At 40.0% G+C, this 23,373-nt stretch overlaps 1 protein-coding gene and 1 long non-coding RNA gene across 2 annotated transcripts; both read left to right on the forward strand.

Annotated features, from left to right (window-relative positions):
• The first annotated feature begins 240 nt into the window (after positions 1-240).
• On the forward strand, positions 241-1,756 carry LOC121641109. Its single transcript, XR_006010655.1, has 3 exons — positions 241-730; positions 846-1,223; positions 1,584-1,756. It is a non-coding gene; the product is annotated as an uncharacterized LOC121641109 (long non-coding RNA).
• Positions 1,757-14,403: 12,647 nt separating this feature from the next.
• On the forward strand, positions 14,404-22,984 carry LOC121641437. Its single transcript, XM_041987554.1, has 3 exons — positions 14,404-15,677; positions 18,634-18,669; positions 22,309-22,984. The coding sequence occupies exons 1-3, from the start codon at positions 14,701-14,703 to the stop codon at positions 22,982-22,984; spliced, it is 1,689 nt and encodes a 562-aa protein (XP_041843488.1). The 5' UTR covers positions 14,404-14,700.
• Positions 22,985-23,373: the final 389 nt, after the last annotated feature.

Below are 23,373 nucleotides of genomic sequence, written 5' to 3' on the forward strand. Positions count from 1 at the left end.
CACATGCGGGGGGACCAGTATGACTGTTCCAAAACCATTAAAAAGTGAATTTTGCATAATATGGGACCTTTAAATCTAACACAAAAAAGGAAAATTTGCATGTTTTTAATATTTAAAATTTAGACTTGGATCAAAAATACGAGATGAAAAACCGGGCTGAATTTGATTTTAAAATTTAATTTGTCGGGTTTACGTTCCCCAGAAGCTTTTTACATGTATGTTAGCAAACATTGCTAGCCAAACAATCTATCCATCTGACCAGCAGCCAGGAGCCATCGGTCCAATCAGCCATGGAGGTAATGGAGCGTGTTACCCTAAAGGAGGAGGACATGACTAAGCAGGATTTTCCACGTATATATTTTCACAAAGAACCTTTTCTATGAAACTGTACTCTACTTTTAACCACAAAACGTAACCTAGCATACATTTTGCATAAACCTCTTGCTCTACTTTTTCAAAAAAACTCCAGCGTCTACATCACTGCTGATAACAATATGGCCATATTCCCTGGAAATCAGGGTCAATTCAGAACTGCTGACCTTACAGTAAAGGGACATTATGAAGTGCATGGAGAGAGTGACGATGTGGGGGAGCAAGCCGGGGCGTCTGGACCATTCCCTACCCACTTCTCCTTCCACCGACCAGCAAATGCTGCTGCGGTCTCAGGTCATAACTCAGCTTCAACTGCAAGGCCCTCTCCCAGAGCACCCATGGCTGAGACATTTCAAAGGTGAACAAATACTTTAACACATCAGGCTAATATGTCTGTCTGTCACAATCACTGGGAATTTGATGTGTTCTGGCTGTATTACAAGAACGGATTTCTAAATGATTTTTGTCTTCAGGACCATCTTCATTGCTGATCTTGTGGATGGCTGATTGGAAACAAGCAAAACCCCGACAGTTTGATTCTCAGAATTTGAGGCGAACGTCATGGGAAAGTAAGGTAAATGATGCCCTAGAACAGGAGGACTCGTTCATCCTTACCGATGACCAGGGAACCAGATCTTGGACACAGAGGGAACCAGAGGTGAATTAATAAATAATAATGAATATTTATAACCCTCTGGGTTTAACACAACTGCACCTTTTTCTGAAAAATTGTATACTTTATGTACTTCTAAATAAACTATCTTCTTCTCAGGATCAGTGTTTTGGAAGGTTTGTGCTGTGAAGGAAAGAGATTTGCAGCAGTTACAAGGAAGCAAAAAGAGGAGACTGAGGTATGTAAACTTGATTAGCATTTTTATGTCAATCATCATAATGGTATATTTGTATGGATATTTTCTTCAATCAACAAGTGAAGAGGACTGTCTTTGTGAGAATTTTTACCAACATAGACCACGGAAGTCTCTGGAAGTTCCATTACATGAGTTAGGATCACTATGACTACATTAACAGATAGACTTTGATTAATCATTGTGTGTGAATTGGTTTGACAGAGCAGTGGAAGTTGCAATGGTGGAGTAGTTGCATGTAGAAGTTTTGGAATACGACATGCACCAGGACAACTGGCTACAGGATTCTGTTGAGACAAAATAGGTTGTAACTTGTATATTTTGCCTGTTGTTTCAGTCGGCGAGATGATAATGGCCTGGATACAGTGTTTGATACTATCGAAGAGGTGGTCCTGACAGCACAGGGTCTTCTGGAGGTGTGAACTACAATCAAAGAGCTGACAAACCTGGCAAGTTCCAACCGAAGAACAGTGTCCTTGACAGAAGCTGAAACAGCTGTATTGTCTGCAGGGGTAAATAAAAAAGGTTTTGTCTTCTATAGGCTGATGTCAGTGCAACTCCTCTAGCCATGTCCATGAAGGAAGTAGACCCAGACGCCAATGATAATGTACCTGCTTATGCAATTACTGTGTTTTTATTTGATTTTTACAATTATTCTCTGATTCAAATTTGCAGGTCCACTGGTTGAAGCCATGGTTTCATTGTGTTGCCGTAGCATTGTCGGCTGCAGGAGCTGCATTGAAGAATGGCAGAAAAATTCTGCATTTTGCCCAAAATGCTGAGCGAGGGATTTTGATCTCAATACACAAAAACTCACTGGACTGTCTGATGCACTGGAAAACAAACCGTGCTGGTAAAACTGTTCAGTATGCAGTTGTGCTCATGTGGTTCTTCATTGTTCAGTTTTTTCCACTTAATGTTTTTTGCATTCAAAGCACGTTTAAAAATGTTTGAAACTCATGTTTCAGTGTTGTAAGAGCTAAAGTTCCTCACATTTGCACTATTTTATGTTGTTAATTTTCTTACAGTTGATCCAGAAACATTGGGAATTTTATACAGTTAAGACTCAGTAAGTTGTTTGCGATGCTTTGTGTTCCAGCTGTGTGTCAAGCTCAACTTCAAAGTCAACATAAAACATATAAAGCTTTTGTAATATTTTCTATTCCTTTGTAAGCCTAGAAGGGTTAAATAAAACAGTTAAAAAATGCAACTTTATTTGTCAAATTATTCAACTGACAGCTTAGGGTCATGGCAGCTTTGTAATTTATTAATAACTACATCCAGGCTTTTTAAATATGTAAGAAACAGACCTTGGTCTGTTTATTCAGTTAATTAAGAACACCAAAAGTTGGGAGAAAGTACAACTTAAGCAGTTTTTTCAGACATATCTTGCTGTCACATTCATTAGACAGATTAAAGCATCTTGGAAAGGAGGATCGTTGTTTACTACATGATTAAAGAGGTCAGGCTGGTTCTCTGCAAAGCTTTGTTCTGCAGGGCATCTCCCCTCTTCAGATGATAATGGATCAGCTCCAAAAGTAGATTCCCAAGTCAGTGAGGATCCCAAATTTTGCTCATACAAGTTTGCCGCAACAGAAGCACATGGCAGCAGCTCCTCCGAGACTTGAGCTGGGCAGCCACCTGCTGCCAATTCATCGGGTATTCCACGACCTAAGACATGGAACCAAAGCAATACAGTACTGGTTAGGTTGGATGGATTGGGGAAAAAAAAGAAAGTCAATATTTCTAAAACTTTAATAATCAGTTAAACATACCTGGGATCTTGTTTGCATTCCACGAACTCACCACTCTGCCAAGTCCAATTTGGCTTACTTGACATGTCAGATTTGAGATGCAGAATCTTGTGAGGTTGTCCTCCATGTTCACAACCTCTTGGTCCAGCAGCTGCACCAGTGGATAGTTCACACGATTGTTCACCTCTGGCCACAACCGCTCCACGCGAAGGTTCTGTTGATCAAAAGTTTAAATGATGTTTTTAGGAAATAAAAATAGAAAATGTAATAATACATTACTGACTTTTTTTTCAATTTGAATCGTCTTAATACTTGCTACACATACAAGGAGTTTGCCACCATTTTTATATTACTTTTGATGTAAAAGTACCTAATAACTACCTGATAAACTACCTAATAACATGGACAGTAAGGCTAACAAGTCAAGTGATAGATGGGATTATACAAAAAGTATGTAGAAATAAGTATGAACACAAAACCACCAAACAAAAACACGAAAAGTAAAAAGTAGAAGTTAGCTGCTAAGCTATAATCTAAACAAATAGTGTGATGTAAATAAATACTGAATGGATGTACATTGGTGATTATATACAGTATATACAGTTCATGTCTACAATCTGCATCAATTAAGTGAAGAGATGTATAAGATAAACTTTATTGTCTGGCACAAGTAAAAGGAATTCATCTTTGACAGGGTTGTATAAAAAACACTAAAAACAACATTTAGGTGCAAGCATCCTAAAAAGGAGGAGCAGGGTCTCTGTTAAAAGCAGCAATTGTTCATTTTTTACTGTTTAGGCTGGTTATTGCACAGAGGATGAAGGAGTTTTTGTAGATGTTTTTCCAGGCCAGACACTGAAGATGACAGTGAATGAAGCACCAGTCATTCATATCATCTTTCACACAGCCCTCACCCTTGTTGATGTTGTTTGGAGGTATGGTGGCCTGCTGATGTTGTATCTGTACAGGGTTAGGGTTAACCCTGTATTTTGACAGCCTGTCCTGCATGTAAAGACACAGGTAAAACTCCTTGCCGTGATCAACCCGAAGTTGGTTCCACATGCCATGGTTCACAACTGCAGATGTGGAATAAAATAATGTTTACATGACTGCACTGAATGTAACAAATTCAATGAGAGTAAATATTTAAAGGATAATGCAGAAAAGTTACAACAATGATAATGGTAGTAGTGAAAATATTCACCTGTATACATCCTCATAAATCACAAGGTTGTTTTTCACTGGCATGGTTGAATGTCCTACAATTTTGCTGCTGTAGCCATCAACAGCCAAAACATGAGCAACACCAAACACCCCAAGCTTTTCATTTTGGTCTAAATGAAGTTTATTACCCATATATTCAGCATGGTAGGGAGTTGATTTAAATTATGAGCACCCTGGAAAAAAAAGAAATAAGTGACACAATCACAATAACAATTTCAGGAGTAATGTTGTTGGTCCATTTTGTCAGTCGTTAATTTAGTCCCACATATGAGAGGTATCCATGCGGTGATCATATTTCTGCTTAATTAGCACTTTTTTTTTTTTTAACCTGTCCTGTCCAGCATCATAGCAGCAAAATGATAATCTGGTTGCTGTATCGTGCTGAACAAATTTGCTCTGCCAAGGAGAGGCCTATGGGTAAGGCTCCTCTTCATAATGTGATTAATTTATTTATTTATTTACTTTGAATCACAGAATCTATGTAATCTTGCTGAACCTGACCGGAGGGGACAGAAAAAGATGGAAAATAGCAAAAAGAGCAAAAGGGAAAGAAGAAAGGAGACAAAAACATCACAGACAGAAGGAAACGACCTTCAATCCACACCATCACCAGACAACAAACTGTTACACCTGTACATGAACACACCAGAACATTTTCTACAACTTTTACAAAAGCAGAAACACACACATAGAAAAAACAGGACTGCTAGTCATTAAGAGTTTTTAAATTCTCCCGCGTGCAGCCCCAGTGTTGACAGATAGCCGGTCATGAACTTCCGTCCATATGATGGTCCCATCTGTCACGAGATTACACATTTACTGTTAGTGTCTGCTATATATGATATATTTGCAATACAATGTTGAAATTTGAATAAAAACTCATCTCATATATAGACTGAACTAAAGCGCTCTAAAAACATGTCTGACATGTCTTTTTCTTGTCAGAATCTTCTGACGCTCATATTCGGGCATTGCAGGATACCCATCTGCTGCAATATGAAATTTCGGTGTGTGTCAAGCCGTGGTTGAACAAATCCTTGATCAAAGCAGTATGTGGTACCAGTGTCGCCATGGTAGCCTACATTACCCAACCAAACTGCTGCACGCAAAGCCATTTCCAGTTCACGTAAACCCGACAAATTCTATTTTAAAATCAAATTCAGTCCTGTGGCCCGGTTTTTTATTTCGTATTTTTGATACGAGTCTAAAATTTAAATACTGAAAACCATGCAATTTTTCATTTTTTGTGTTATATTTAAAAACAAAAAACAAAATAATCCGTCATGTTTTGATTTTTTGATTTTTGATTGACATTTGAAAATAGAAAGAACGAATGATGCGCGGATTGGGAAACCAGAAACAAAAATCAGAATCCAGAATCCAGAAACCAGAAACAAACCCACATGAAAAAGGAGAACCTCTGTTCTTCCGTATTATCCTGGATCAGGTTAGAAAGATCCAGTTCTTTCAGGCTGAAGCTGGTGTAAACAGGACCATCTCCGCCTAAATCAAGGAAAAACATAAACCGGACCGTTCTTCACGTCTCTGCTGGTGCTCTTAGATGAAACAGGATTAATTAAAAGTTTTCAGCTCTCAATTTCATTTAGACTTTTTGCAGAAGCTTCCGAACCACGACTGAACGGTTTCTAAAGTACTGGAGGGAAACGGTTTCCACTGAACTGGAGAGAAATGGTTTCTAATATACTGGTGGGAAACAGTTTCTAATGAACTGGAAAGAAACGGTTTCTAATGAACTGTAGTGAAACAGTTTCTAATGAACTGGAGATAAATGGTTTCTAATGAACTGGAGATAAATGGTTTCTAATGAACTGGTGGGAAACGGTTTTTAATGAACTGGAGGTGAAACATTTCTAATGAACTGGAGGTAAACGGTTTCTAATGAACTGGGGGAGAAAAATTTCTAATGAACTGGAGTGAAACGGTTTCTTATGAACTGGAGATAAATGGTTTCTAATGAACTGGTGGGAAACGGTTTTTAATGAACTGGAGGTGAAACATTTCTAATGAACTGGAGGTAAACGGTTTCTAATGAACTGGAGGGAAAAGGTTTCTATTGAACTGGAGGTGAAACATTTCTAATGAACTGAACTGAAACGGTTTCTAATGAACTTGAGGTGAAACATTTCTAATGAACTGGACTGAAATGATTTCTAATGTACTGGAGGGAAATAGTTTCTAATGAACTGGAGAGAAACGGTTTCTAATGTACTGGAGGGAAACAGTTTCTAATGAACTGGAATGAAACAGTTTTTAATGAACTGGAGATCAGAATCAGAAATACTTTATTAATCCCTTTGGAAATTCCTCAGGGAAATATATGGTTTCTAATGAAGTGGAGGTGAAACATTTCTAATGAACTGGAGGTAAACGGTTTCTATTGAACTGGGAGTGAAACATTTCTAATGAACTGGAGTGAAAAGGTTTCTAATGAACCGCAGATAAATGGTTTCTAATGAACTGGAAGGAAACGGTTTCTAATGAACTGGAGGTAAATGGTTTCTAATGAACTGGAGGTGAAACATTTCTAATGAGCTGGAGGTAAACGGTTTCTAATGAACTGGGGGTGAAACATTTCTAATGAACTGGAGTGGAACGGTTTCTAATGAGCTGGAGGTGAAACATTTCTAATGAACTGGAGGGAAACGGTTTCTAATGAACTGGAGATAAATGGTTTCTAATGAACTGGAGGGAAACGGTTTCTAATGAACTGGAGATAAATGGTTTCTAATGAACTGGAGGGAAACGGTTTCTAATGAACTGGAGAAAACGATTTCTAATGAACTGGAGAAAAACGCTTTCTAATGTACTGGAGGGAAATGGTTTCTAATGAACTGGAGGTGAAACATTTCTAATGAACTGGAGTGAAACAGTTTCTAATGAGCTGGAGATAAATGGTTTCTAATGAACTGGAGGGAAACGGTTTCTAATGAACTGGAGATAAATGGTTTCTAATGAACTGGAGGGAAACGATTTCTAATAAACTGGAGGTGAAATATTTCTAATGAACTGGAGTGAAACGGTTTCTTATGAACTGGAGATAAATGGTTTCTAATGAACTGGTGGGAAACGGTTTTTAATGAACTGGAGGTGAAACATTTCTAATGAACTGGAGGTAAACGGTTTCTAATGAACTGGAGGGAAAAGGTTTCTATTGAACTGGAGGTGAAACATTTCTAATGAACTGAACTGAAACGGTTTCTAATGAACTTGAGGTGAAACATTTCTAATGAACTGGACTGAAATGATTTCTAATGTACTGGAGGGAAATAGTTTCTAATGAACTGGAGAGAAACGGTTTCTAATGTACTGGAGGGAAACAGTTTCTAATGAACTGGAATGAAACAGTTTTTAATGAACTGGAGATCAGAATCAGAAATACTTTATTAATCCCTTTGGAAATTCCTCAGGGAAATATATGGTTTCTAATGAAGTGGAGGTGAAACATTTCTAATGAACTGGAGGTAAACGGTTTCTATTGAACTGGGAGTGAAACATTTCTAATGAACTGGAGTGAAAAGGTTTCTAATGAACCGCAGATAAATGGTTTCTAATGAACTGGAAGGAAACGGTTTCTAATGAACTGGAGGTAAATGGTTTCTAATGAACTGGAGGTGAAACATTTCTAATGAGCTGGAGGTAAACGGTTTCTAATGAACTGGGGGTGAAACATTTCTAATGAACTGGAGTGGAACGGTTTCTAATGAGCTGGAGGTGAAACATTTCTAATGAACTGGAGGGAAACAGTTTCTAATGAACTGGAGATAAATGGTTTCTAATGAACTGGAGGGAAACGGTTTCTAATGAACTGGAGATAAATGGTTTCTAATGAACTGGAGGGAAACGGTTTCTAATGAACTGGAGAAAACGATTTCTAATGAACTGGAGAAAAACGCTTTCTAATGTACTGGAGGGAAATGGTTTCTAATGAACTGGAGGTGAAACATTTCTAATGAACTGGAGTGAAACAGTTTCTAATGAGCTGGAGATAAATGGTTTCTAATGAACTGGAGGGAAACGGTTTCTAATGAACTGGAGATAAATGGTTTCTAATGAACTGGAGGGAAACGATTTCTAATAAACTGGAGGTGAAATATTTCTAATGAACTGGAGTGAAACAGTTTCTAATGAACTGGAGATAAATGGTTTCTAATGAACTGGAGGGAAACGGTTTCTAATGAACTGGAGATAAATGGTTTCTAATGAACTGGAGGGAAACGGTTTCTAATGAACTGGAGAAAAAAACGATTTCTAATGAACTGGAGAAAAACGCTTTCTAATGAACTGGAGGGAAACGGTTTCTAATGAACTGGAGAAAAACGATTTCTAATGAACTGGAGAAAAACGCTTTCTAATGTACTGGAGGGAAACGGTTTCTAATGAACTGGAGAAAAACGATTTCTAATGAACTGGAGAAAAACGCTTTCTAATGTACTGGAGGGAAATGGTTTCTAATGAGCTGGAGGTGAAACATTTCTAATGAACTGGAGTGAAACAGTTTCTAATGAACTGGAGATAAATGGTTTCTAATGAACTGGAGGGAAACGGTTTCTAATGAACTGGAGATAAATGGTTTCTAATGAACTGGAGGGAAACGATTTCTAATAAACTGGAGGTGAAATATTTCTAATGCACTGGAGAGAAACGCATTCTAATGAATTGGAGGTGAAACTCACTCATTCTCTGTTTTAAATAAACTGAATTGAACTGATGTCTAGGTGGTAAAACCTGAACCTGCAGCAGAACTGTGGAAAAGAACCTTGGCTAGACCTTGGTTCAGGGCCACAAGATCAGAAACCCTCATCCTGACAGCCGCTACAGACTCACTCCTGAATAGCTTTGTTTCTGTGCTGTAGATTTGACTATATAAAGTCTGTGCAGCAGAAAGCTGTGATTATCCCCCCTCCATGTCAATCTGAGGGCAGCAGCATGTGACCGAGGGGTCTGAGGGGCCCCCACACTGGACTGTTTGTCTGTTTTCACAGCTTTGGACTCGGCATATGACCACCGTCAACTCTGAGGTGACACACGGTTAACACTTTCCACTAACAACAATCCTTAAACCGGACTCAGAGGTGACGCTCAGGTTAATGGCAGGATGAGGAGGCGAACGGAGGGAGAGAAGTCAGGAATCTGCTGGATTTACTCAGACCTGGTTCACACCAGATCTGATTCAAGCTGCTGAAGGTTGAACCGAGGCCAGCCTGGAACTCTGAGAGCAGATCAACACACGCTCAACCACACCTGACCAACACCTGATCAATACATGATAAATACATGAGCAACACCAGATACATTATCAATACAAGATCAACTTCTGTTCAATACCTGATCAGTAGAAGCTGGAATGAAGCTGTTTATACTGGCTGTTTTAAATTGGATTAACTGGACTGAATTGTTAACTTTCAAAGAAAAAGAGAGAGAATAAACATGAAACAGAGACAAAGAAACAACCATAGCAAACAGCTGCTGTTGGTGATAAAATATCAGCACGTGTGTTAGAGGATGAAAGCATGAACAAAATAAAACATCATGGAAGACGTGTTTAATGACAGATATCATCATGCAAATATAGCCCCGCCCCCTCCAAAGATCAGAACCAAACAAAGAGAACCCCAAGACCCGAAAAACCAGCAGTAACCACGGAGCATGGAACCTAGTCAGTCCACCACGGGAACGACCACACAGCCCCAGAGGACGGCTGAGGGGTATCCCAGCTAGAGTCTCCACAGCCACGCAGCCCCAGAGGGCCTGAGAGGAGTCTGCTAGGTGGAGGTTCTGCTTCCTGAAGCCAAACTGGGAGTCGGTTCAGGCAGAACCTTCAGTTATCAGACCCCCCCTCTGTGGAACCAGCTCCCAGTTTAACTTCAGGTAGCAGACCCCCTCTCTACCTTCAGATCATCTTCTAACTTTCCTTCCTGATAAATCTTATAGCAGGTCTGGCTTAGTGACCCTGATCCATCCTCTAGTCCTGCTGCTATAGGCCGAGGCTGCTGGGGAACGTCCCATGATGCACCAGGGTTCAGGTTACATCGGACCTCTCCAAGGTCAGTGATTCGGTCCTGGTGACCTCCCTGTGGTGATGTGAATTTTTGTTTCTTTCTAAACATCTTTAATGCTGCATTTAGGCTTGTTACGTCCCTAGGGACGTGAGACAACTGGTGATCATTGCCGACAGCTGGGGCTCGTTCAGCCTGAAAAGGCTGGGCCCTGATGTCTCCTCGGACTGACTAGTTCAGATGTCCATCAATCTCCTTCCTGCTGATTGGCTCTACAACCAGCCAATCACCTTGCAGCTCAGAGGAGTCCATGAAATAAAGGACAGCTGCAGGGATCATTCAGGAGGGAGAGGCCGGGCCATGCGGGTGGCTTCCCGTCACATTCAGAGGGAGAGGCAAGACTTTGTGGCTTGTCTCCCCTCACATTTGGAGGGAGAGGCTGGGCCATGTGGGCTGCCTCCCCTCACCTTCGGCGGGTGAAGTTAGACTGCGCGTTCTGCTTCCCCTCACCTTAGACCATCCGGGCAGACGTATGGTAGCGTTGTGGTTTGCGTGATTGGTTTGTGTGCGGGCAGTGCTAATTGGTAGCCTTTTGGTTGTCGGACTATTTGAGTGTGTGTAGCAGGATGGATCCTGCCGGTTTGTTGTCCCTAGTCCCTGGTAAAATAGTCCATGAAGGTTTGGCTTACCTCCGTGTTCCCTGAGGGGAACGTTCTGGGCACAGGCTGGGTTTGAGCAGCGCTACCCATTGGTGTGTGTTCTGTCCTATTTTCACTTTGAGTTAAAGTTTGGGTTTTGTGTTGGGCTAGGTTTAGGTTATGTGTTCTGAATTGCTCACACTTAGTTTAATGGGACTGCTGCCTTTTGCTATTGAGTTATCACACCAAGTTAAGAGCACCCTTTTGTTTGTTTAATTTGAAATGGTTTACTTGGTGTATAGTTTCTGATTTAACTTTTGTCTGTTTCTTTCAGCAGTTCCGCTAACCCCAACACTTGGATTTACGTTAGCTTCCTGTTTTATCCCCTTTAATTTTATTCCTCCACAATAAAATGACGTTTTCCACCTTAACAACTGTCTGCTTCTGTCCTTTATGTTACGTCCCTCTCATACCCCTATATTGGGTTGTAACAAGGCTCTTTTCTGATCTCTTATACAACTCATCTCAGTTTCTGGAACCGTGATGACGAGCCGCCTGAGGATTCAGCATCAACACTGCATGCCTCCAATTTATTGCTCCTCCATCTCTCTGTCTATCTGTCTGTCCACTTATCTGTACACCTACTGTATCTGTCCATATATCTATCTGTTCATCCAAGTCCAACTGTCTGTCTATCTGTCCATCAGGAGTGTCTCTGTTCTGTACCTCTGAAAGGGGACATACCATCGTCTGCTTCCTCTTCAGTTTTTCTGCTGAGTCTGTAAAGAAGAAAAGACAAGAGGAGAGTTCTCAGGGTTCAAAATAGAAAAACTGAGCACCATCATAGGCAGAAACACAGAAATCTGACAAAGAATAGGAACCTGAAGAACCCTGTGGAAGAATTAGTTCTGTGCAAAGAACAGCAAGAATAACCGACTCGGAACCTGAAAACGGAACCAGGACAAACTCGACCCTCATGAGGGCTGAAAAACTGACAAATCATTAAAAAAATAATAATGTTTTTAGACTGAAAGTCAAACAGACTGAAATTGTGTTTTAGATCAAACATGAATTATTAGAAATGATTTAACAGCTGAAGGGGATTAATGACAACTGGGTTAGCATAGTGTTAGCATGATATTAGCACAGTGTTAGCATGATATTAGCATAGTGTTAGCATGATATTAGCATAGTGTTAGCATGATATTAGCACAGTGTTAGCATGATATTAGCATAGTGTTAGCATGATATTAGCACAGTGTTAGCATGATATTAGCATAGTGTTAGCATGATATTAGCATAGTGTTAGCATGATATTAGCATAGTGTTAGCATGATATTAGCACAGTGTTAGCATGATATTAGCATAGTGTTAGCATGATATTAGCATAGTGTTAGCATGATATTAGCACAGTGTTAGCATGATATTAGCATAGTGTTAGCATGATATTAGCATAGTGTTAGCATGATATTAGCATAGTATTAACATCATGTAAGCATGTTGTTACAATGAAAAAACTGATGTCACTTAGGCTGATTTTTTTAAATGTGTTTCTATCTTAACCTGGTGCTGTTTACTTATAAAAACACATCTTTCATGATTTGACTTATGCTAGCTAAGTGTTCAGTTAGCTGTTACAGTTTAAAAACTATAAGGGGCTGTTTGACCTTTATATACTTAAAAAATGCTTTGCTCCCGTTGCTGATTTAAAACAAACAAAAAAAAAAAAAGCCAACAAAACAAAACAAAAAAACATGTTTTAGAAAGGGCACGGGCCTTGTATTGGAGTATATGAAGGCTTGCACCATACAGTTACATGTTCGGATTATTTATTTTATTAAACATTATTGTGATCTTGCTGGATTGTTTGCTCCATGTTTATTGTGTATAGTCATGGAGTTGCTCTCGTAGGAAACGTCCAAGTTCGTTTAATGGTTGGTTTTGTTCAATTTACCTCATGATTTTTTGATAATTTTCACCATGCGGGAAATGTGGACGGAGATTGAATCAGGTGTAAAACACAGAAGAAGATGGTATTTGTTCATATGATGGTGTGATGTGTTTTTTCCTATTAATCGGAGAGTTTTTCAACATGTCTGAGCCAAATGAACTACAAAACGAGCCTGTAGACAAATGGATTTAAACCGCTGCTGTTTGACCAGCAGCTGTGTGACGTCACCTGCTGGCGGAGCTGAAGTCAGCGACACTGATGTTGTCCTTGGAATAAAGCAATTCTACCATACATATCTCTTAAAAAATAAATAAAAAGCTGCCTTGGTTTTTGGCAAAGCGTTACAAAGAGCAGCCTCACCATCCAAGAAAGATTTTCCTATTCAGCTGTAGAAATTGTCATCCATCACATGAAACAGTTGCCTAAAAATGTGAGCTCAAAAGGTGGTTGTGTAAATGTAAGCTTGTCAGGAGTGACATAAGAAAATGAGTTGTCTATCTTGACCTATCATGTTATAAAACATACATCTGATTATAGTAATGTTCAATAACGAATAGCTAGGTTCTGTTAATCTAGTTGTAAGTCATCTAACTGTATTGTCTGCACAGTTGTAAAAACTAGCAAATGTAATAATTATACCACTGTTAATAATATCATTAACTTAAAATTCAATACGTACATGAAAATGTTTTTTTTTTAAGATTTGTAATGCTGTACAGTGAATTAGTTACTCGTCAGTCACAATAGTAAACATAAAATATTCCATCAATGAGTAGATAAACAAATTGTCAAGTATTAAGTCCCCTAAATGATGAATACTTTTTAGGGGATTTCACTTTTCTTTGATCTGCTATTTGTTCTACAAATAATGGTATAGAAGTACACTTAAAACGTTGACTTATTCCTATTACTCTGTGGTGATGTAATATTGTCTGATGGCATAGAAAGTCAGGTATTGTTTAGCCATTGTTTTTCTAAAGTCCTGCTCATTTTAATTTTGTATTTGTTTCTATTAATGGCAGATTTCTTGTTTTTTTCACGTATGATCGTGTAATCTCTGGGGACACAAATTACTCACTAATTTATCGCTTCAGTCTTACAGTAGTCAGTTAATTTAAATAATGTTTTAAACTGTAAAGCAAGTCAATTATATCTATATATATATCTATATATATATATATATAGATATAGAGAGAGAGAGAGAGAGAGAGAGAGAGAGTAAAGCATGTCACAATTTCTTTGTTTTACATGTTTGTAGATTTTGTGATTGTCCACAGTTCTCAATCTTTTAAGGCAAAATATAAGTTAAAATAAATCAGTTCAATAGAACAAGATAAGAATAAAAATGTCCGATTTTTAAGCGGCGCATTGTATCCAAAAGGCTCTTCTTGTAAAAATAAATCTGGCACAAGACGGCAGCCAGACCATTATTCTTCTAGCTACGATACAGAACAGTTAAGTTGTATTTAAAACTATCAGTTGTCATTGGTTAACCAAGGTAATGCCTCCATGGTGATTGTATTAAGTAATTTCTCTTCTTCAATTTTCTCTTTGTTGTTTGTCCAGTTTATGTGGCTGTAAAGACTGTGGAGCTGAAGTGGCAAAACGATCAGAACTTCTTAAACATTATAAACTAAAGCATGGTCATTTTGGACGTAGCCATCACATTAAGTGTCTGTATCCTGAGTGTCCATGTGTTTTAAACATTTGGAATTCATTACTGACACACTTGTCTAGGAATCACAGCGATACCTCGGCACCCCCGACAAGGTTGCAACATTTTCTTGTCATTTATGTAGTTATAAGGAGCTTGGAACAGAATGTGATCATTTTGTGCACATAAGTCATCATTTGAAGAACAATGAGACAGTCACTTGCATGTTTAAAGGCTGTGACTATAAATCCAATATATACAGTACCTTCAAATCACACAAAAGTCGGAAGCACAGTTCACACTCACTGGTAGACTTTAAAGAGGATGTTGTCCAAGTAAGTTTTGTAACTGAGACCGAAGAGCCGGATGTTTCAAACTTTGAAGAATCGTATGGTGATGATCAGCCTGATGTTTTAGACAGATCAAATGGTCAAGAACACCTAGTTCAGCTAAAGCTTGCAGCAGTGTTATTAAAGCTAGAAAATATTTTTCATGTGCCCAGTACTGCAATTGATGAACTGTTGGAGGAACTTCAGTTTTTGTTGAGCACAACATCTTTGTGTAGTACAGCAAAAATCATCCAAGAAACACTGAGTAGTCACAGCTTGCAAATTGAGCAGTCAGTTATTAAAGAACTTGCATCTTTACTGTGCACATCTAATCCTGTGTACAAGTCAATAGGTAAAGGTTGTCCACTAGCAACATCTTTTAGGCACAAAACATTCTACAAAGACAACTTTAAAGTAGTAGAGCCTATAGAATATATTTTAGATAAAAAAGACAAAAGAACATTTCAATATATCCCAGTGTTAAAGGTTCTACAACAGCTTTTTATTCTAAACAAAGTCTTGGATTACAGTCTTATATCTGAGCAAAGGGAGGATGAAGTGATATACAGTTCTTTCAGACATGGTTTGTTTTTCAAGAAAAACTGTTTTTTAACTGCGGGTGAGTTACGGGTGTTTTTAAATTTGTATATTGATGATTTCGAGATTTGCAATCCACTGGGCACTTCTCGTAAAAAGCACAAAATCTGTGCTGTTTATTGGAATCTCAGCAATTTACCACCTGGTTGCCATTCTTCACTGTCCTCCATATATTTTACTTTACTCTGCAAATCTGAAGATGTAAGGAGTTATGGATATGAAAAGATTCTACAACCTTTGTTGAGGGATGCTGTGACTTTGGAAAATGAAGGTATTTTTTGTCACAGGGTTTGGGTGGGGTTGAGATTTCCCAGCTGTCCCTGAAGGCATTCTCCCTCCAGCTCTGATTGTCTGCTGATTACTGAAAAAGTAATCTGAAGTGTCTTTGCTCCAAGGCATTTTCTCCTCTTGGACACCAGTTCCCCTGCCTTAGAAAATACTCGTTCACAGGGAACAGATGAAGACGGTGTGCATAAATATTTAAGCGCCAGTTGATAAAGGTGTGGATATGTTTTCTGGTTATTTTTCCAATACTGCAACGGGTCTTGTGTTCTGGGTGTGTTGCTTTCTGCCAAGTAGCGTTGGACTTCAACTATGGAATCTGCTGTTGTATTCGATGTCATCCGGCTCTCCTCAACTTCCATATCCAGAGGTTTCCAGAGATTGTGTCCTAAGAAATATGTTTGGAAAAATTCTGTCGTGTGGTAATACACTTATGATAAACCACAGAAATATACATATAAACACACAACAAATGTGTTGTCATACCTGAACTGGGTTCTGATCCATGTGAAGAGCTCGGTTCTTCTGCTGGGTCAGGCTCATGGCTCCTCATTTCAGCAGCACACTCCGACTTCAGCCTCTTAACAGCTTCCGTTGCTCTTTGTGGACTAAAGAAGCCAACTGTTTTAAACCTGGGGTCCAACAGTGTTGCCAGTGTCATCACACTGAGTGATTCCATGTTGCAGATGGACTCAGTTAGCCGCCTTCTCAGATTTGCACCCAGTTCTTGAGCAGCTGGTTTTGTTAATGCTGAGGCTTGACGTTGAAGCTCAATGTGGATCATTCTCATCAGTGGAATAACCTTTGACCCCGAGACTCTTTTTTTCCTCAGAGAGTTCTCTTGTGGCTTGGTCAAAAGGAGAGAGCACCCTGAGCATCTCTTCAATGACTTCCAATTCTTCAGGAGTCAGTGGAGTAATATAATTTTTTAATGTGGCCTGTGACACCCAGACTGCCTCCTTCTGCTCAGTCATTCTTTCCAGCATGTGGTAGGTGCTGCTCCATCGTGTTGGCACCTCATTTATTAATTTATGGATTGGTGTTCCCAGCTGTTGCTGCATTTGAGTGAGCTTTTCTTTGGCTGTGGTGCTTGTTCGAAAGTATGTGACAATTTGCCGTGTTTTGTTGCGTATTTCTGTTAGTGTTGTAATTTGATCACATGATTTTTTCACAATTAAATTGATGGTATGGGTAATACAAATAGTTTGCCGTATTTGTAGTATTCGAGCACATGAAATCATGTTTGGTGCTGCATCAGTGACAAGACACCTGACCTTGCTCGCTATGCCCCACTCCTCCATAAGGGTCCTTTTAACCATGGCCATGTTTTCTGCAGTGTGTTTCTGTGGAAAATGCTGCACTCCTAAGACTGATGAATTCATGGCTGTCTTTGTCCACATAGTGGCAAGTAACAGCAAGATATGCCTCCACATTAATCGAGGTCCACATGTCAGCTGTTAAAGTAACAGCAACGGCGCTCTGGAGGTCCTTTTTTGTTTTCTCCTTTTTCTCCTCATATTTCTGGTCCACCAAGTCCTTGACGGTCTAAAAATAACCATACAAATATTGTAATACCTTACGAATACATACATGGCTGTCTGTGCATTTATCTATCGACAGTACTTAATTAATTCAACCATACACTTCTTACACATACCTTCCTGCTTGGTAGAACATATGAGGGTGCAACAAGCTGCATGAGCGCCCTGAATCCCTCATTTTCTACGACGGTGAGTGGCTGACAGTCTTTGATGATCATGTTGATCACAGCCTCATCCAATGCTTGCTTGTTAGGAACTGCAAGCCAAAAAGAACTATTTGGTTTAAAGCTTGTTAAAGGACTGTAATTTCACAAATAATATTACAGTCATGCAAAGCCTTTTGTGTGTAATGAAGTATTTTTGAAAATTCAAAGTTTGTGAGAATTTCATCATACCTGGGGTACTCACAGCAGGAGTGTCTGCCAACTCTTCATTGCCATGCCGAGCTCTATAATGCCTCAGCATTGATGACTTGCTCTTGTTGATGTATGAGCCGACACTTCACCTGCAATAAAACAAAACGTTAATTTACCAGAAAACAAATCAAACCTCTTACTAGAAAAGAGTAGAAACATTGAATTAAAAACTACCAGTAAACAATGCCCAAAGGAGGAAAAGATTTACCTTATTTGGCGTCAAAAGATCAAAATGATTCCAGACTTGAGACATTTTTCTTGAACGATCCATGAGTGGAAGCAAAGCAAAGCAAATCAAACAATCCATCAGGCACCGCAACACCGCAATCTCCATCCAACAAACCCACGACATGTTGATACAGTTTGTTTCCTTATAAACACAATTTGGCGCGGCACATCCAAACGATACGCTTCCTGTATCGGTCATGTGATTTTTTGTTAAAGCGATACACGCACCAATACGGGGTTTCACACTTGTGCACTCGGCACAGTGCTGACACACCAGTGTCGTTCGTCCCATCACTAGGTAACTCTGTTGTTCTGTCGTTTGGACTTTTCTGGATCTCTGACCTTTGGATTGTCTTCAGGATTTGGATATTGGATTACAGACCTAACCACTGTGGATCTCTGGATCACCTTTTGGAAGGCTCAACCTAGAGCTTTTACCATTTAACCGACAACCTTGCCCCATGCTGACTTTCTCTGGTTCAGTTGCTTTGACAGTTTCTCGGTGGGAATTCCTCTGGCTGCTCCCGTCCTCACTCCTGGAGAAATCTGTCGTGTGGACTCCTTCACCTCCTCTGGTTCAGCAGATTCTTGTCCCTGATAATTCTGTCTGCTCACCACTGCTCTCATACGTCCACAGACGAGCTGCCAGGAAGGAACCAGACGCTTTCATCTCAACTACATTCCCTTGTGCCAGTAAAACTCTCTTTACACCAATCCTTGGGTCTCTGACTTTCACTGGGTCCAGTCTGCTGAAACGTGACAATTTTTATCGCACAACTTGGAGAGCCTGCCTCTCACCTGTTAATGCTGGGATAGGCTCCAGCTTACCCGCGACTAGTCATGGAAGCATCTCTGGATATATAGAGAGTTTTGCATTTGCAGATTTTGTGAGGCAAAAAGACCTGATATTCAAGACACAGAAGTTAGTTCAGGTGAATTTTTTTCTCAGAAGCAAAGAGATACATGAAATGCATGTTAGTTCAGCACAGAGCAATGCAAAACCATGTCATGGTATTAAAATGTGTTTTCTCTTCACATCTTTCTAATTTCAATGTTTGTTCTGGTAATCCTCCAGATATTGCACATGATATTTTTGAAGGCATATTGCCTGTCAAGTTGGCACATTGTCTAAATCTCCTGGTTTCAAACAAGTATTTTACACTTGACAACCTGAGTCCATTCTCAAATTTCCTTACAAATGGGCAGATAAGAGCAATCGTCCTCATGCTATTTCCAGGACTTTCATGCAAAAGAAAAGTATTCGAGGTAATGCTCACAAAACCTGGAGCCTTCTATTCCTTCCATTGCATACAGATGAGCCAGCGTGGCAGGTCATTTTAGACCTTAAGGATATTTTTGAACTAGTTGTTGCACCAGTACACACTGAAAAATCTACTGATTTCCACGAATCTAGAATCTCTGACCACAGATGTAGGTTGAAAGAAGTTTTTCCAGAAATGAAGCTGATGCCAAAGCATCATTTTGTGGAACATTATCCACAGATGATACGATTCTTTGGTCCACTTGTTGGCATGTTGACCATGAGGTTTGAGGCAAAGCACAGTTTTTTTAAGCAGGTTGTTCACACACGATGCTTCAAAAACGTATTGTCACTGGCAGTGAAACATCAGTTCATGATGGCATACCACTTGGAGTCCACCACAACTGTAAAGTCTAGCTTCGTTGTCTCAGCTGTCTCAACTGTCTCTGTTGACATTTTGCATTGTGATGTACAAAGGGATTTGAAGCTTAAACACCCCAACATTACTCACATTCAGCTCACAAAGAATGCTTCTGTAAACGGAACAAACTACAGGCCTGGTATGATCGTAGTTTATGGCTCTGCTGTCCAGATTGTTGTTGTTGAGAAAAGCTTGAGCTTCATTGTGAAAGAGATGGGGGCCTGGTATAGGGAGCATTTTCGGGGTTTTGAACTTTGTCCCACATCCCAAGTCTCCCTCATTCATTTGGTGCCTTGGTAGACCAGTACCCCTTGTCAGATTACAGGATTAGAGGCTGACGAATGGTTGTGCCTAAAAGATTCATAAATATATAAGGTAATAAATGTTTTTTTGCTTGTTTGTTTGCATGTGTTCAATTACAATTATAATCATGTTAACAAGAGGGCATACCATACATTTCTTACATAAAGGCTAATCTTGTATAGCTATAGAAATTTCCTTGAAGTGTCCAACATCTTTTCTTAGTCTTTTGACCAAACTGCCCTCATGTTGCCATCTTTGTTAAACATGTGCATACTAACAACATTTACTTCTAACATTTAAGATTAACACTGTTCAAAAGGTATTTTGATTAAAGGAACTGCAACACTAACTACTAGCAAAATAATACATGTTCAAGGTTTTAAAATATGTCTAAAATATTGATTAAAAATTCATTTAAACTGCTGTTTACCAGTTCCAAAAAATTGTTCTATACTCTATAAAAATACTATAAATAATAAAAAAGACCTTGAAAACTGAGACCTTCAAAGAAACTGGCACACGACTGACAATCACTCCTGGGCTTAAATCAGAAATCTTGGAAAAACTAGCTGAAGAAATTTTCCAGTACACTGCTTATCCACAAAATTCTCAAACAGATGATGTCGCAGAGGCACTGATCAAAAGATTTCCATGTCTGCGAGAGCCTCTGCCACTGGTTACTATGGATGGATGATTAGCCTGAAATATAAAATGGCTAATTACAGGACAAATATGCAAAACATTGGCTGTCCTGAAGTGACTGTAAATGCCTTGAAAAACAAATCCAGAGATGAATGTCTCCCAGCAAAAAACGTCAAGAAACTTAAAAAGGCAGAAGTCAACTTCTGTCCTTCACATCCAGTTGGCGAAACGGATGATAGTCTGGAAACCATTAGAGTTGAGCTTCTGAATGACATCACACGAAGAAACAGTGTGTCAGATGTTAAACAAAAGATATCAAGAACATTCTCGTACCAAAGAAGAGAGGTGGTGCAGGGAAGTCTTCCTGCTGGGGCATTGAAAGCTAGGTGGCCAGCGCTTTTTCAGATCCATGAGGTGAAGACATGCTTGCTTTTTGTTAAGTGTTCTTTGATGTAATGACTTTATATTGTTTGCAATATTTTAACACTGATACATGTTTTTGTCTGTAACCTAGCCAGTTTTGTCTGGTTTTTCTTTTTATTTCTCTCTTATTGCTCCCTGGATTAACACATATGCTAATTGCTATTTATGAAGAAAATTGCAATGTAGCATTAAATGGAGTAACAATAAGCTTAAAGATACTAATGTCAATGCCATTTGTCTCTTTGTTTTTTACAGATAAATGCTGAATTTCAGAGGATTACAACTCTTCAACTTAAGACAACTTTCATGGCAGAGTTGGACAGTCTTGCACCTCAGCTTGCATCTATTTTTCAGAAGAAGGTATTTGTGGCCAAAAGTTTATCCAACATGTGCAGATCATTCAAGAGGTAAGTGTATATAGAAAATGCTAATCTAATGTCACCAGGGTTTCTCTGGGGAAATTGGCTACTGTTTCTACCTAAACTTTGATGTTTTCTATAAATAAACTGTTAAAATGCATCTAAAAACACGCTAGAAACACCCTGTCCACGATCAGCTTATATTAGAAATGAGTCATTACGATGCAGAAACACTAATAATAATTTAGATTGTTAGAATAACAATAAATTACGCACTCTACCCGGCCAGGCGGAAGTGCTTGCAGGCGGCGTCGAGATCGTAAACAAAGGCGGGGAACGCGTGGAGGGCTAAGAGCTAAGCTAAGGCGAACGCCACACCAGCTCTCTCTGCCCAGCATTTTCCTAGCAAACGTGTGGTCATTGGTGAATAAAATGGACGAAATAGGACTCCGCTTCAGCCGCAGTAAGAGACTTTTAGACTGCAACGTCACGATCTTCACAGAAACATGGCTACATGGCGGTGTTCCGGACAGTGCTATTGAGCTAGCTGGACGCTCCATACACCGGGCAGATAGATCAGCTGATGACTCTGGTAAGACCAGAGGTGGAGGACTGTGCATTCATGTCAACAAGGCCTGGTGTACAGACTCTATTACTCCTGTTCAGCTAACCTAGAGTTTCTCATGCTTAAGTGTAGACAGATTTATCTGCCACGGCAGTTCACATCCACCATCATAACCGCAGCTTATATTCCCCCGGATGCTAATACCAAGCTTGCAATGAACGAACTTCATGCGGCTGTTAGCAAACAACAGACTGCCCACCCAGAGGCTGCACTTATTGTTGCGGCGGATTTCAATCACTCAAACCTAAAGACAGCGCTCCCCAAATTCCACCAACATGTCTCCTGCAACATCAGAGGAAACAAAACTTTGGACCATGTTTATTCTAATGTGGCGGGTGCCTACACTGCGACCCCCCTTTCTTTGTTCCTCACTCCCAAATATTCACCCCTCATCAAACGTGTCAGACCATCAGTGAGGATCGTCAAAGTCTGGCCAGCAGGGACAGACTCTGCACTCCAGGACAGGTTTCAACACACGGACTGGAGTATGTTTGCTCTCCAGGTCACCGGCGACTCACACGCGGACATTGACACTTATACTTCCTCTATTCTGGACTATATCACCACCACAATTGACAGTATCTCGACAAAGAAGCAGATCACCACGTACCCTAATCAGAAGCCATGGATGAACAAGGAGGTGTGGCTCCTGCTGAAGGCCCGTAACACTGCCTTCAGATCAGGGGATGCACAGGCCTACAGCACATCCAGGGCAAACCTGAGAAGGGGCATCAAAAAGGCCAAGTACTCCACTGATGTCTACACAGCGCTGAGCCGGATCAGTCCACGCAAGGCTGCTGGTCCTGATGGCATCCATGGACGTGTGCTCAGAGCATGTGTGGAGCAGCTTGCTGGGATCTTCACAGACATTTTCAACCTGTCCCTTGCCCAAGCTGTTGTGCCAACATGCTTCAAAACTACATCCATTGTGCTGGTGCTGAAACATTTCAACCCAGTTTGCCTCAATGACTACCGCCCAGTAACACTCACATCCATCATTATGAAGGGCTTTGAGCGGCTGGTCCTGGCACACCTGAAGAACTCCCTCCCACCCACACTGGATCCACACCAGTTTGCCTAACGCAGCAACAGGAGCATTGATGATGCAGTTTCCCTAGCGCTGCACTCTGTGCTCACACACCTGGACAACAGCAACACATATGCACGATTGCTGTTTGCTGACTTCAGCTCAGCATTCAACACTGTCATCCCCCTACAACCAGATGGATGACCTGCGAGTCTACAAACTGTTGGCTGAAACTACACCATCATACTCATTTATATCTTCATTACATATTTATTGGTCAGAAATCGGAACGCTGGTTCCCCCTAGGTGGGGCATCAATCCCACAGTTGTGCGTGGTAACTTGTGTGCCAGTTCTTTATATCAAATCTCAGTTGGATTTCTTTGTTCCTGATCATTACAGGCAATCAGTCAAGCAATTACTGAATATCTAATTGTTTATAGAC

The sequence above is a fragment of the Melanotaenia boesemani genome, chromosome 1, assembly GCF_017639745.1.
Source record: "Melanotaenia boesemani isolate fMelBoe1 chromosome 1, fMelBoe1.pri, whole genome shotgun sequence".
In the NCBI taxonomy this organism is placed as follows: domain Eukaryota; kingdom Metazoa; phylum Chordata; class Actinopteri; order Atheriniformes; family Melanotaeniidae; genus Melanotaenia; species Melanotaenia boesemani.

Coding starts and splice junctions, on each gene's coding strand:
- LOC121641437 (XM_041987554.1), top strand. CDS start 14,701: ATGTTTAAAGGCTGTGACTATAAATCCAATATATACAGTACCTTCAAA. Junction 15,678..18,633: donor ACTTTGGAAAATGAAGGTAT/TTTTTGTCACAG, acceptor AAACGTGACAAT/TTTTATCGCACAACTTGGAG. Junction 18,670..22,308: donor GGAGAGCCTGCCTCTCACCT/GTTAATGCTGGG, acceptor CAAACGTGTCAG/ACCATCAGTGAGGATCGTCA.